This window comes from Dufourea novaeangliae, unplaced genomic scaffold (genome assembly GCF_001272555.1).
Source record: "Dufourea novaeangliae isolate 0120121106 unplaced genomic scaffold, ASM127255v1 scaffold8, whole genome shotgun sequence".
Lineage (NCBI taxonomy): Eukaryota > Metazoa > Arthropoda > Insecta > Hymenoptera > Halictidae > Dufourea > Dufourea novaeangliae.
The window spans coordinates 3336149-3351988 of NW_015373923.1; the positions used below are offsets into that span (position 1 = coordinate 3336149).

Consider the following 15840-nt stretch of genomic DNA (forward strand, 5'->3'; position numbering starts at 1 on the left):
ATCAATCAAAATCATCTGTTTAGGTTCAGCGAGCATAAATGAGGCCAAAAAGATTCGTAACACCATCTACGGCAAAATACCCAAGCTACTACTCAACTAATAGACAATACTGACGATAGATGCCGCAGTCATCAATTGACTCAAATTTACCAATCGGTACGGTTTGCCTACCAGTTTGACCATTTTACCACGGATGGTAGCACCAGTCGAATCAATGAGTTTTAAACGCTAATGATTCTTGACATTATTTGCTATTTCTTACAATCAAAATGCATTATATACAATTGAATACCGGGTCATAAGAAATAGCTTGCACTTTGGTGACTCCATAAACATAGAAATTCTATACGTAACTCTTCTATTATCCACATGTAGTTGGACAATATTTATTGCAATTTGTAACTCTGCTGTTTCACGAACAAAAAAGGACGCCAATATTCATCATTAGGCAGTGTTACCAAAAGAGAAAAAGACAAACGACTGAATTTGGATTAAATTCTGGCACACAGAATTATCTTGGACAGATTGTAGAGCAATGATACATTAGGAAGTTCACGTACTATTTGTTGTATGATTTTTTATCAATTCACAATGTGTAAATCTGTATAGTTCAAGGAACAGATCTAGTTAAATGCATACTTAGTGCTGGACCCGAAAATGGATTTCGAAAAGGACATATTTTTGGAAGTTATTGGTTGTTGCATGATGATGATGTCATAACCTAGTACGATTAACAATGGGATTTTATTCAAACGTGTCAAAAGTGCTTCGCACGACCAAATTCGTCCAAAGTAGACGAGAAAATTGGCAAATAAGAGAGTCCAAGTATACAGAAGCGATTCGACTTCATCGTACTATTACGATGAGACACATTAACCTGGAAGGTTCCAAGCGAATAGTCAAGACTGTTCTGATCCTCTCTTACGAGCCAAAGCGACATTCCCTAATTTACGAGAACGACTCGCTGATTGCAGAGAAAGATCAAGAAAATTTGTTCGATGTAATCCAGAATGCTATTTTGATTGTTGCAAGAGTTTTCGTAATTGGATCTATCTTAACTGGAGTGACTGTTGTTTATTTGATCACGCGGTTAATACATGGACACATATTTCCGACCGTTCTTCTGAAAAGTAATTAATCGATCGTAGTAAAAATTGTGACGAACGTACGCTTCGAAAAAAAAAGACGAATTTATTAATATTAATTACATTATTTCTAAGTAAAATTCCGTGAAAAATTTGCAGGCATCCAATTCCTGGGACCGATTTTTATAAAGTTTGGTCAGTGGGCATCCACGCGGAAAGATATATTTCCGGAGGACATTTGTTGCACGCTATCGCAGTTACAACGCACCGTTCCGCCACATTCTTGGTTCTACACCGAGCAACTGCTTAAATCGATTTACGGTCCAAATTGGAGAAAAATATTTGTTAAATTCGAGAATGAAACACCTATCGGATCCGGATGTTGTGCTCAGGTAGACACATCAAGCACATTGCTGACGCTCTTAGCAAGTACATTGCACCGAAAATTTATTATTTCTTCGTTCAAATTAATTTGTAATTGCATCGCGCCGGTAGGTGTACAAAGCATGGATCGATTTGAATGCTCGAGTCGAAGAAACGCAAGAGTCCCGAATACCTGTTTTCATTCAAAGTAAATTAGAAAGATTTCCTCCTGTAAAAGTTAACCTAACGACCAACCGACCAATCAGTAGTTTGAGTTGCATTATTCTCTGTCAACGATTTTAATATTGTTACAGTTATCGAATATCTGAAACTCGGATCGTTGATCACATCGATCGGTAAATACAATGAAATTCATGATTCTGACAAATCGAGCTAAAAAACCACGGGTGTCAGATGAACGTGTACACATTTTAGATAAAATGGCGAACGACGACAGCGACAACGAGAGTCAGCAGGATGTTACGCGAAACAGGAAATTGCAGCCGGTAGCAGTAAAAATTTTACACCCCGGAATCAAAGGTCAACTGAGGTGGTAATGCGGGAACATTATTCGAGCCCGTTCGAATACAATAGCAAATCGTCGCTCCTTGTTTCGTTTATTTTAGAAGAGATTTGACCATAATGAGAGGAGTCTGTAAATTCGCGACAAGCGTCGTCCCGCGGTTGCGTTGGCTGAGTCTAACCGATTGTATCGACGAGTTCTCGCAAATAATGGAGAATCAAGTGATCATTTTTGTTTAATTCCTTAGACTTAATATAATCATAATTCGAATGGATTTCCGTGAAGGTCAATTTTAAATGCATTTAAAATGAAGACGATTTTCATAAAGGTCGATATGAATCGGGAAGCCGTTAATCTGCTGAAGTTTTCGGAAAATTTCTCCTACAAGAAAGACATCCTCTTTCCACGACCTTATAGGAATTTCACGAAACGCGACATACTCGTAGAAAGTTACCACGAGGGCCCTTCCATATCCGAGTATCTCGAATACAAAGACAACAAGTTACAGAAGAAATTGGCTAAATTAGGAATCAAGATGGTCTTAAAGATGGTTGGCGATCGATCGATTTCACGATCGATAGATTTCACTATTCACCAAAATGGTAATTTATTGTCGGTTGCAGGTATTTAACGATAATTTCATTCACTGCGACTTGCATCCCGGCAATATCTTGGTCGAAACGGATCGTGGGTCAACCGAAGGAACGCGTGCTTGGCTTTGGAGATTCATCGATCGCGATTACTGGCCAATTTATCCGCGTCTGATTGTACTCGACTGCGGTCTCGTGGTATCGTTGAACGACCGTTGTCAGCAAAATCTTAAAGATGTGTTTCGCTCGGTATTGATGGGTAACGTATGTATTTTCGGTTTTAATTCTGACGATATGTTGGCATATAAAATAATATACAGGGTGTTCGTGGTGAATTGAACCAGCGTTTTTCTCGTAAACAGTAAGTATTTCAAAAAAATGAAACAGCAAGAACTTACAGTATATCTTACTGGCTACACGATAAACTATGCCAATTTTTTATATTTACATTGTTTTTTGAGAAACGAAGGTGCCCTTCGGTTTTGTAAATGCTTTTACATCTATTTGAATTCTATTCTAATAATTGCTATATCTCGCTATACTCCATTTGATGATTTGTTGTATTAGTGTGCCGTAACGTTTTAAATCACATAGTGTAAAAAAGGGTTTTCACCCGTACGAATTAAATTAAATTAAATGGAATTCTATATGTTTTTAATAATAATGTAAATATAAAAATTGACTCTTCTTTTTTTTTTTTAAACACTTAAGTATTAAATATAGTAATTACTGTTTACAAGAAAAACGCTAGTGCAATTTACCGCGAACACCCTGTACACACCACTCTGTCGATTGCGTTTTAAGGGTGAACTGGCCGCGGAGTACATTCTGGAACACAGTTCGCAGGTTTGTCCCGATCCGGACGGTTTCAAACGTACGATGCGTGAGATCGTCAACACTCATCTACGAAAACGGGACAACGTAATCCTCGAAATATGAAATTGTCGACCAATAACAGACAATATTACAACTATAATTGAATTCCCAATGAGATTAAACGAAAACAATTTCGCAGGTGAACGTGAGCACGGTGGTGGCCGAATTGTTCTCGGCGATGGTTCGACACAAAGTGAAGCAAGACGGCTCGTTTAGCAGCGTAATTCTCAGTATGGCGGTGATCGAGGGTCTGGGGCGTAGTCTAAATCCGAATCTCGATATTTTCACGGAAGTTTTACCGTTCATTTTCACTAATACTCTACAGGACAATTAAATACACGATGAAATATATTGTATTTTTTTCTTCCAAGCACAAGTAGAATACAATGTACAGTGAGTCAAAAAAGTATTGAAACCAAACAACTTTCTCAAAATTGGAAGGATTAGTTTACTAAATGATGTGTTACAAAAATTTTTGAAAAATTTCCGACTGTTCGAATTCTCGAAAGAAATAGTAAATGTTGTTTTTTTTACAACCTTTTTGTCTAAGACTGTAACGAAAATTTAATAAATACATTTCGAAGATTTTTACGTTAGTTAAGAAATGTATTTTTTAAATTTCCATTACAATCTCAGATAAAAAAGTCGCAAAAAGCTACCTTTACTATTTTCAATCGCAGTTCCGATCAATCGCAACTTTTACAACATTTTATTAACACATCATTTAGTGCACTAATCCTTCTAAGTTCACAACGAAACACAAGTCACTCGATCCAATTTGGAAAGAGTTGTTCCGTTTTAAATGGTGCGCGAATGCTTTTTTTTACCCACTGTAGATGTAGATATGTAGATTCAGTAAGAGGACGAAATATTCGACGGATAGTTCAGAACGAGTTTTCCGTTGCGTGACGACCGGTCGATTATCAGGAAGCACGACACGGCTCGGATCGTGATCTGGCCACGCGAGAAAGATTCCTATGGGGTTTAATGGCGTGTGGCGTTGAACGAGTTCCGATGGAGGATTCCAATTTTAAAACAGACCGCAGAAAACGTGTAATCGTCCCGGACAGAATTCCGGCGAGCGACCAGTTATCCGTGATCGCTTCCTGGTTGGTCAACGTTGCCCGATCATCCTCTCGGTGTAGCGATACATCGACTGTAGACGAAGATCTGTGTGCGTGCGTGAACTGTACGCGCGTGGTTTCTCTGTATGTATGGACGTGGGTTCGTTCTACGCTGGTAAAAGGTGTGCCACGTGTGCTGGCTGTATTCAACCAGGCTGGGGAGGTCAAACTTCTGGCAAACGTCGGTAAGCTGCTTCAAAGACACAACGTTAGCCAGAAACATGGTCGACCCTTAAAGCATTACAGTAAATCCTCGACTAATGTTCGGTGACCCCTCGACATCAATGGCATCCATATTATAGTCTTATTATATCTGTAATCACTGTTATATTATATATAGTCACTGCTAACTGATACCGTAGAGTACGCCACAGTCAAAGGGTTAAAATAATCGAATAATTAATGATGGAATTTGTCGATGGTCAAAACAGTTCCTGCATCGCCGCCGGTGAACTTGTTCACAGGCAGAGCGAGAGAACAAGAAACCGTGTGTACACCGAAAACCGCGATAGCGGCATGTCCGCCATCTCACGGTCGTAACTACATACGTATCATGCCCGTTCCTCTTGCATCCTCCGATCCCCACCCAGACGAAACCACCCCCCACCGTCGAAGACGATCGGCGGATCGACGTCCGGAACCAGAACCGAAGAGGGGAACGACAGAGCATGTAAACAGAACAGAGAAACGTCGGGCAAGATAACAGAGTTCTCCGAGGAGTTGTGACGTAGCGGAGATGGACCTCGTCGGCGGTCTACTCGCAACATTCCCGCCCATCGAAATTCAAAATAAACAGAAAAACCGTCGCGTTATGAGAGAGGGAGGGTCAGTTCGTAGTTCTTGTACACGATTCCCGATATTATCGAATCGAGATGCGTGGCTCGGTGGATCGGCTGGAATGCCAATTAATGGCAATTAACGTTCGACTCGTGTCTCGAAGACTGTTACTTTCGTCGATGTTTGTATCAGTTCTGACGTGTGAAACTTGACCGACACTTTCTTGTCGTTTCTTGTAACCTCTTCTCGACTCTTTTTTTGCGTTCGTGGTACACCACCATCACTGAGGAACGAACTATATTTTCGATTACTCGTCCAGTCGTATCAGTTCCTTTGGTATATCAATCGACACGGTACAGTCGAATTTCTCTGCTCGTCCTATCGGCTACGGTTCACTCCGCCGTCTGTGCCACCACCATTACTGCCGGTACCAACGCCATCCCTACCACCACCACTACCCACCACCATCCCTACCACCACCACCACTAGCAGCATCATCGTCACCAACATCATCATCATCACATCTCACCCGTCATCATCGCGTCGTCATCATCACCACCACCGCTGGCAACACCACCATTACCACCGATCACCAACCACGGGAACGACAACAGCTACGTGTGTGTCTCTTTCTAACTATCCCCTCGGACATCGTTCACCCTCTGTAAGTACAAGAACTTTTTCATTATTGTTCACCGGTTGGGGGACTATCCTGTGCTTCGTTCGACGATCATATATGTATATACCTCTGACGCGCGGCGGGCAAGTTCGACTGGATCGCCTGTACACTTCCGGGTTCAATCTCTCCTCCGAGCACTGTCCTCGCGACGTTGCCTCGTGCGCGCGCGCGCGCACGCGCTTGAATAATTTCAGCGGGAGATAGACTTGTCCGGTTTTATAATATTTCAAATTATCTCGAGCATTTTTCAACTTCCACGATAGATGTCAGGAGTCACGTTTATTCGCCTTTCAATCAGATCGAATAACGAGCTAACTCTCTAAATTTATACGTGAACAACCAATAATTTTTCGTCGAATAAAATCGTTATTCGTTACTCACGAATAACTCTAAATTTATTTGTTATTCGGAATACAATTTGCCCAACTCTGACTAGCCGTGAATAAGACCAGGCTCGGTTTAAGATTTTTTGTGGCCCAGGGCTGTGAAACCTTCGGGGGCCCCCTTGGTTGAAAAGCTGCAGGGGAGAGGGGTAAATACATAAATATTTAAAAATTGAAATTTTTCCTATATACAATTAAATAACATTTAGTCATAACGAACTATGCTTCGTTACATTCTAACAACTTTGATCCGATTTGTTTCTACAAAACTTCATTCAATTACTTTTTGACATAAATGGAAGGCACAGACCGAGGTCCCCCTAGAATATGGAACTCGGTGCTATAGCTCCCCTCCTCCCCTAATCCAGCGCTGAATAAGACGCGTCTTAACAGAACATGATAAATAATTCGACTTTCTTGTCGCGGTTTTATTACGTATCCGAAGGGATCAATGATTCGAGAGATATTTTTCGTTCATCGTAACAAGTATGCACGACGAATAAAAACGTTTGTTCGTGTCGAAGATCATTGGTGAAATTTTCGCGCCCAGACGCCTGGCAATTTAACGACAATTGCGCTCGTTAGCGAATACCGAAGAAGAGATTACGATGCGGTGGTGCCGTGTTAGTTGCCGCTACAAACAGCGCCGGATCAAAGAGGGGGTCTAGGTGTGGGGGGAGGGGCTAGAGCCCTGGGCCCCACGTTCCAGGGGGGTCGCGTTCTGAACCTTTCATTTCGCTATGATTAAATGTTATTTAAATGTATTTAAAATAAATTTTATGATTTATATAGTTTCTTGTGCTGTATTACTAAAATCCTCCACACGCTTTTCAACCCGAAAATCAGAGTGCCCTGGGCCACAAAAAATCTTAATTCGGGCCTGGCTACAAAACGATGGAGAACTGTAATGTCTGTAATCTCGATGGGAGGGGCTCTCTTATTTACTCGGAGAAGCGGCTGATTTGAAAATAATAACGATAATTGAGAAGTGTCGGAACCAGAAGTCTCTACGAACACCTCCGGCTGAACTTTGAATTCCTGTTGTCGCGTCGTCTTCACGCTTAATCGCTGTTTGCCATTAGACAGTCGTACGCGCGCGTCCCGCCGGCGACATTCCAACCGTTTCATTATCTTGGCGCACAATTAACCAGATACGTTCCCAGATATATCTGTACCGTCCTTTCCCGGGACACGTAGGCACCGTTCTGCGTCGCGCATACACATACACACGGGAGTTTCTCTGTTTGTCCGAAGCGACGCACCGATCCTCGATGTGACCGTCTAGGACGACGTAAATATTAGTTTCGCCGTCTACCAGACACCGTACGGGAGAAGATAAAATTCGCGGTTCTCCTTCGAGAATGTCGCGGGAGCGTTATAGATAACCGCGTGAAAGAGAAACTGGAGCCAACGAACCTCCTGTTACGGTATATCGCGTTAATACGTTAACGTTACGTTCCATTGTGTTACGTGTACCGAATTGTGGACTCCGTTCGATGAGAAATAATTGTAATCGGAACGTCGATCTATTCGTCGTTATAGGGTGCCGCAATTAAAGTTGTCTTCCATCGAATTTAGAGGTCCGGTGCAAGAGGGAGCTAGAAAATGTTGAAAAATGTGATCTTTAATCATTCTGCCACTTTTTGGTGTCTACATACTATCCCTTACTTCGTAACTATAGTAAATTCTCGATGAAACATAATTGTCATCGGAACGTCGATCTATTCGTCGTTATAGGGTGCCGCAATTAAAGTTGTCTTCCATCAAATTTAGAGGTCCAGTGTAAGAGGGAGCTAGAAAATGTTGAAAAATGTGATCTTTAATCATTCTGCCACTTTTTGGTGTCTACATACTATCCCTTACTTCGTAACTATAGTAAATTCTCGATGAAACATAATTGTCATCGGAACGTCGATCTATTCGTCGTTATAGGGTGCCGCAATTAAAGTTGTCTTCCATCGAATTTAGAGGTCCAGTGTAAGAGGGAGCTAGAAAATGTTGAAAAATACGAACTTTAATCATTCTGCCACTTTTTGGTGTCTACTTACTATCCCTTACTTTGTAACTATAGTAAATGCTCGATGAAACATAATTGTCATCGGAACGTCGATCTATTCGTCGTTATAGGGTGCCGCAATTAAAGTTGTCTTCCATCGAATTTAGAGGTCCGGTGCAAGAGGGAGCTAGAAAATGTTGAAAAATGTGATCTTTAATCATTCTGCCACTTTTTGGTGTCTACTTACTATCCCTTACTTTGTAACTATAGTAAATGCTCGATGAAACATAATTGTCATCGGAACGTCGATCTATTCGTCGTTATAGGGTGCCGCAATTAAAGTTGTCTTCCATCGAATTTAGAGGTCCGGTGCAAGAGGGAGCTAGAAAATGTTGAAAAATGTGATCTTTAATCATTCTGCCACTTTTTGGTGTCTACTTACTATCCCTTACTTTGTAACTACAGCAAATTCTCGATGAGTGTTCGAAGGTTCCTCAGCACTGACAAGGCGAAGACGCCAGTAATTTTAACACTTTGATGTCGGATGACAGTGGTAGTACATCTTTTCGAAAATATAACCTGAGAGCGGTTGACTCAAATAGGACCTAAATTAGTAAAAAAATCGGGGAAAATCAGATTTCTTACATGGAAAGTTTGACAAATAAAAAATACACTCACACAAATCCGCGAATTAAAAAATACACTCTCAGTGTAGGACAAGCAGTGGTCTTTCCCGATGAACAACCTTTTATCTGTCATCTGTTTGTTAAAGAAATAAAACTGGAATAATGTTAAAGTGAATGTTAATTTGGCATAAATATCAGTAATTCCCAATTCAAAAGGTAGAAGCATAGTAGAAGGTCCTTCCCGTACGTCATTTTTTCCTCTAACGAAAAATGTCTTTGTCTGAATTCATTTGTCTAATCAATTCTTCTGCTACTTTCCATAAAAGCCTCCACATCTCAGACGGCTACTGTTACGACACAGCTCCTCCTTGCACCGTACCCCTCAATTTGTTCGCCGATATCGGGAGGGATGCAGGGTCTTCTAGCAAGAACGCATCGTGTCCGTACGTATCGCGAATCTGTCCACGAACATTTTCTCTTCGATCCGTGTAACAGCTCCGGGAGATTAGCGAGTCTTAAGAGCCGAGAGAGCAGCTGGGTCATCGCGACGACACGCGTTGTTATCGACCCGTTGGAAATATGCACGTTGCGAAGAAACGAACGCGTCCGAGTCCGTAAATAACGGCTGGACCTAGTCATTCAAGTCAGTCAGCCTCGAGCAGATGATGCAGAAGCAACGACCACGTCGTTCTTTTACGTCCCTTGTTCGCGAGTGAACAGTTTCACTCGGCCGAACGTGGTTTGCGGCGGTCGGTATTCAACATTCCTCCGCGTGGTATCCCCGCGATTCATTGCTCGCGGCCACGGTTCTTCTGCATCTGGTGGTAACACCACGGAAATACTTTCCCTCCCATCCATGAGAAATCGCCTCCGCCTAGCTACCAGATATCCCGCGAGTTTTCGACTCTACGGATGAAATCTCGATGATTTACATTTCGAGGCCTGGTGCTCGAGCGATCGGTTCGCTTTACGCGATACTTACGCGTTACTCGAGACTTGTTCGGAAACGTTCAGTAATATCGTCGAGTGCCGGTTAACTTATTGGTAACTTACCGCGTGATTTTCTTAACCTATACAGTGAATTTTCATGGAATATTCAAACTTTCGACCGTTCCATAGTGTCCTTGGGTATTCTTTTATCGACGCTGATAACAAACGAGCCTCTGTGAGAATAGAAAGAGATCTGTTTACCCGTGCCGATGTCGGGGCATCAGATTGTACGATCTATCTCCTCGCGTAAACTCCGTCTGGCGCCAATAACGTTTGCCGACTCGTTCGCGAAATTCGCGAAACGTAGCCTCCGTAAACGATAACGGGCTCGTATTACGAACTATTTTGATCGAGCGTTTTTTAATAGGTGTTTGACACACGCACAAGGTGTGTGTCTCGGCCAGTTCGTGATGTTACTTTTGGGCCTCTGGTTCGAGGCGGTCGCTGCCGCTCTACTGACGATATTAGTGCTCGCGACCAGTTATCGGCCAGCCTGGTGGTCCTGGACAGGGACGTTTAACAAGAAGAACGGTGAGTTTTCGATTAAATAATATACGGTGTTAACACTAGAACTACCGACGATACTATGACGATATATGATTGAAGAGTGTATTGACAAGTCATTTTGACTTGCTTGGTAGTTCTAGTGTTAATATAAGGAGAAGGACCTCCTACAAAATGATCAATTAATTTGACGTACATTTCAATAATTCCCGAAATCAAATCGCAGGAGGTCCTTCCCCACATCACTTTTACCTCTAATGGAAGCCGAGTTTGCTCGTGAATGTACTAGGAAAATGTGATATAATATTTATATCAGACTTCCAGCAATTTCGTAATGACTGGTAACATTTACTGCATATTCGATTAGTGTCGCTAAGTGTCGATTATTGTCTTTATACAATACATCTGGACCCCAGAGCCAGACTGTACTAAGTCACACTTTTCCAACTTCAATGGAAAGCAAATCAAAGGTGCAAAAATCTTGTAACGTTGGGAATCGTTCGGTAAGAATTCAACGAAAAACAATCGCTATCTTCGAATTAGAAACAGTGAAAATTTAAGTCCCTTATATGATATATACTTTTATATGAAAACTAAACGACTTAGAACGAAATAAGTTTTCCCTCAAGGAATATTAAAAAAAAATTTGACACAGGAAACATGTCAAATATCGTTTTTACGAAAAAGTGGACTTAATACACTCTGAGGTCTAGACATAAACGTTTCACGTTGCGAAAGTAAATGCCTCGGTCCGCGCCGTATGTACGTTAGATCGTCTAACAGAGAGAAAGAGAGAGCATATACAGACGCGAGGCGTGTACTTACACGCTTTCTCTGTGGCGGCGACTTTGTCCTCCCGGCGTAAAAAAGAACGAACGAAAAGGAAGTGAGAAAATTGTGCTTGTAGAGGCGTTCGAAGGCGTTTGACCTTCAATTTGAAGCGACTCACCACACACCGCGCGCGCTTACGGTCACGGTCCCCTTTCTAAGCGTGGACGAGCCTCGCGGTTATGCGCGACAAGGTCGCGGCGGCGCGCTGTCTTCCTCGCGGCCGTCTGTCCTTCAACCTTAGAAACGACTTTCTTGCGGGCGTCCACGAAGAAACCGTGACGGTTCGAACGTAAAATCGTTGCTCGCGTTCTTTCGCAATCGGGGACCACCTAACCATCGCCACGGACCGCGTTAAGCCTTAACCTTAACAAGCTCTTGCGACCAATCGACAGCTACTACGGCCGAGGATGAACACCCGAGAAAATTCAAGACGGTGGTCGACGTGCCGGGGCCTTATTGTCTGCCGATACTCGGTACCAGATGGATATTCTCCTGTTTCGGTTATTACCAACTGAACAAGGTCCACGACGCTTATAAAGGTAAGACCACAGACGAGGTATAGGAGTAAACATTTCATCCAATGTATTTTTGCTGCCCACTATTTTCGGGTTACATCAACCCATTTATATTTCAAGTGTCATTACCGTAGATTTACCGTTTCCGTAATGTAAAGATTATTAAGGTCACAGGGTTATTAAGGTCACAGGGTTATTAAGGTGTCGGTAGTAGAGTCCAGGTGGGCCATCAACTCCCATAAGATGAAAGGTCCATGCTTATACCTCGTCGGTGGTGAGACGTTTGGCCGTCGTGAAAATCGGATACAGTAAATCCGTGATGAGTGTTTGAAGAATTCTCGGCATTAAGAAGGTTCCCAGGTGTAACGCTGACTTTTTAACACTAAACCTACCACGACCGGTCAAATGACCGATTTTGCCGTCGTAATTCCTATCTCTTTGAAGGGTTCAGTAGGTTTAGTATTAATCCTCATTGAACCTCTTCAGCACAGTAATAGAGCTTGGAATTCTGAAGCCAGTGATATTTGTATCAGCCGCATACGGCCATTAGTTTAGGAAATATTTAATGTTTAGTGTCGAGGAGCCTCCGAACACTCATCGAGGATTTACTGTAACGCGACTAAAGAATGTCACTGTATTAGGAGCTGTTCTCATCGCGGAGTCGAATGTTTGAACGTATCGGCCTGTTTTCTGATTCAAGAACAGATCTGAATCAACGGTACGGGCCGTTGTGCAAAGAAGAGGCATTATGGAACTTCCCTGTGATCTCGGTGTTCTCCCGTCGCGACATCGAGGCGGTACTAAGACGAAGCTCCAAGTACCCGCTTCGTCCTCCGCAGGAGGTCATATCCCATTACCGACGGTCCCGTCGCGATCGTTACACGAATCTCGGTCTGGTCAACGAGTGAGTAAATCGAGCGAATGCGTCGCGATCGAAGTCGAGTTCAACGGTTTCATGATCGCGGAACCTCGCGAGCTAACTCGACTTCCGCTTGGGGAAAAAGTGATGTAAAGGAAAGACCTTCTACCATTTGCTCACAGAGCTACTGAAATTAATTAACATTCGATTTAACATTTATTTCAGTACTTGAAATTAATTTACTTAGTGATAGGAAGCCTTACGCAATTTTTTCCCTAGCAGAAACCGAGTTTGCTCGTGAGGGTACATTTATCCCAGAACTTGCTAAATCTCCGATCGATACGTGAACACGACTTCGACACGAGAGAACATCAAATGAGAGTTCGATCGATTGAAATGGGACGATCGATTGGTGTCGACAGACAGGGACAAACGTAGCACGATCTTCGAAGATTCGTCGACGAAGAACGGGATACAAAGTAACTGGTTTCGAGGAGCTCGCCTACAAAATGGGTCTGGAAAGTACGCAAAATGCATATTCGAATCGATTCCAAATTTTAGGAGCAAACTTCACTCACGTCCGTTTCGTTAGGTACCTGCACCCTGATCTTGGGCCGACACCTTGGTTTCCTGAAGCCGGATTCCAACGGTTCGGTCACGATGAAGTTAGCGGACGCTGTTCGAGTCCACTTCATGGCTTCGAGGGACGCTTTCTACGGTCTGCCCCTTTGGAAACTGCTTCCGACTTGCGCGTACAAACAGCTGATAGAGAGCGAGGACACAATATACAGGTAAGATAATTTCTTCGAGAACAGCCAATTTTTCGAGTGGTTTCGGTTTTACCCTCCCGTTTGCAGCATCATCTCGGAGATCGTGGAGGCCACGATACAGGAGAAACGAAACGACGCCAAGGACGAATCCGTGGAAGCCGTTTTCCAATCGATTCTCAAGCAGAAGAGCCTCGATTTGCGTGACAAAAAGGCGGCCATTGTGGACTTCATAGCGGCTGGCATTCACACGGTAAGAAGCCGATCGCGATTGTACAAAATACTAGAGATCCTTACGATTCATTTGATTGTTCGCAGCTTGGTAATACTCTGGTGTTTCTGTTCGATTTGATCGGGCGTAATCCAAGAGTACAGGCGGCACTGTACGAAGAGGTGTGCTCGCTGGCACCGCCCGGTTGCGATCTGACGATCGACGATCTACGGAACGCCAAGTATCTGCGTGCCTGTATAAACGAGTCCTTTCGGTGTGTACAAGCGTCGACTTTTTTTCCTTACCCTTATTTTCCTAGAATGGTTGTGTAACTGATGTTAGTTAATGTTTCATCTTCAGAGTCATTCCCACGACGCCCTGCATCGCTCGAATCTTGGACGAGCCTATCGAATTCGGCGAGGAGTATCATCTTGCTGCCGGAGTGAGTGATTATGATTATCGTTTTTTTGTCCTTCGACGACAAGTAGACATGTTAATTTCGAAAGATTTTTTCTTATGTAGACTGTGGTCATCCTACACACCTGGATAGCTGGTTTGAGTGAAGAAAACTTCAAAGACGCCGCGAATTTTATGCCGGAGAGGTGGCTGGAACCAGTCGCTCCTCATTCGCCCCTGTTGGTCGCACCTTTTGGAGCTGGCAGAAGGATATGTCCGGGAAAACGTTTCGTAGAGCTCGCGTTACAGCTTATTCTGGCCAAGGTTCGTATTTCTTAATGGAATAATCTCGGTTTTCGTACGACCTAAATCCCAATAAAAATTTTATGTTTTCCAGATTATCCGAGAGTTCGACATCGTCGTGGACGGAGAGCTCGGTTTACAATTCCAATTCATCCTGGCACCGCAAGCTCCAGTGTCTCTTGGATTCCGTGACCGTCCTCAGAAAATATAAATCGCTTGATACATTGACGTGCAAACTCGACTTGTCCTAGGAGAAAAAGTGTCGTGGGGGAAGGGCCACTAAATTTATTTTAAGCACTGAAATAAATGTTAAACCGAATGTTAATTTGGCATACATTTCAATAGTTCCCGATACCAAATATGGCCCTTCCCCTATGTCACTTTTTCCCTTAGTGGAAGCTGAGTTTGCTCCTGAGGGTACGTTCCGTTCACTCTGTCCAAGTACTGCTCCTCGTCGTTCAAATTGTTATTTCGTGTTTTCTTTTTTCTGTTGTTCGATACGTTAAGTGATTTCGTTCGTCCACTCGAGAAGGTATTTATCGTTGTGCTTACAGGTTACACGTATCCTAATATTTATATTTAATTGTTCGCGGGATGCTTGAGAATATCATACCTGTTTGTTCTTCCGAGAAATGTAGATTGTCAAAGGATGGAAACTGCACGCTAAAGAGAAACCTACGGTACATGTCGCGTCATAGGCAGTTTTCCGAAATAATTGTACAGGAATTGACTGTAGTGGAGAGCACACGACTACTGATTTACTCAGAAGCTTGTATCGTATGTCTACGGGTCGTTCGAAGCTATAAAAGGTTAACCATCGATAGGTGACGAATTGCATTTCAAGTCTGAAAGACGGTTGTTATCGTTTCATCGAGGTCGTTTCGTGCACGTGTGCGATAACGCGAAACCGTTACAGTACAACATAACCTCACATACATTAGAATACTTCTTTTTTACCGACTTTGTAATATATGTAGATATTTCTTGTTGAATAATAGCGATAATCGCGACGAAAATAGAAATTTATCTCAACTACCTACCCCAGTATACCGCATTATTCCTGCTCGATAATGGAAACCAAGAATCTTGCGTCGAACAAAATTAAATTACGTTTATTTCAACTCGTCAATTTACTAACGATCATCATTGTCCTACAATCTGCGCGCTGTCATCGACGAAACGACGCGGTACACGTTCAGTTAGTACGCTTATACATATATTACATGTTTGTAAATGAGGCCCAAGGGGACTGGAAGGAATTATTAATAAGTACGTACTGTATAAATCGACGGAAATCGTAAGAAACTTGACGCGATTTCTGTCCCTCGTAGCGACAGTTACATCGTTTGAACTGGGTCGAACGTGCACATACGGACTGTCTGCACTCCCCATACACACGCTGTGTCGAGATGGTTGCCGGTCTCACGGCTACGTATGCGCAT

At 42.8% G+C, this 15840-nt stretch overlaps 2 protein-coding genes across 2 annotated transcripts; both read left to right on the top strand.

Moving 5' to 3' along the window:
• Positions 1-862: 862 nt before the first annotated feature.
• Positions 863-3771, top strand: LOC107194571 (uncharacterized aarF domain-containing protein kinase 2-like). Its single transcript, XM_015584211.1, has 10 exons — positions 863-1130; positions 1245-1477; positions 1581-1656; positions 1763-1804; positions 1884-1998; positions 2075-2192; positions 2300-2521; positions 2595-2825; positions 3366-3482; positions 3577-3771. Exons 1-10 carry the CDS (start codon positions 863-865, stop codon positions 3769-3771), a joined length of 1617 nt encoding a protein of 538 aa, XP_015439697.1.
• Positions 3772-7711: 3940 nt separating this feature from the next.
• LOC107194572 (ecdysone 20-monooxygenase) lies at positions 7712-14609 on the top strand. Its single transcript, XM_015584213.1, has 12 exons — positions 7712-7827; positions 10380-10543; positions 11740-11886; positions 12568-12766; positions 13001-13010; positions 13144-13243; positions 13314-13512; positions 13579-13741; positions 13807-13973; positions 14060-14141; positions 14222-14419; positions 14493-14609. Exons 2-12 carry the CDS (start codon positions 10423-10425, stop codon positions 14607-14609), a joined length of 1503 nt encoding a protein of 500 aa, XP_015439699.1. The 5' UTR covers positions 7712-7827; positions 10380-10422.
• Positions 14610-15840: the final 1231 nt, after the last annotated feature.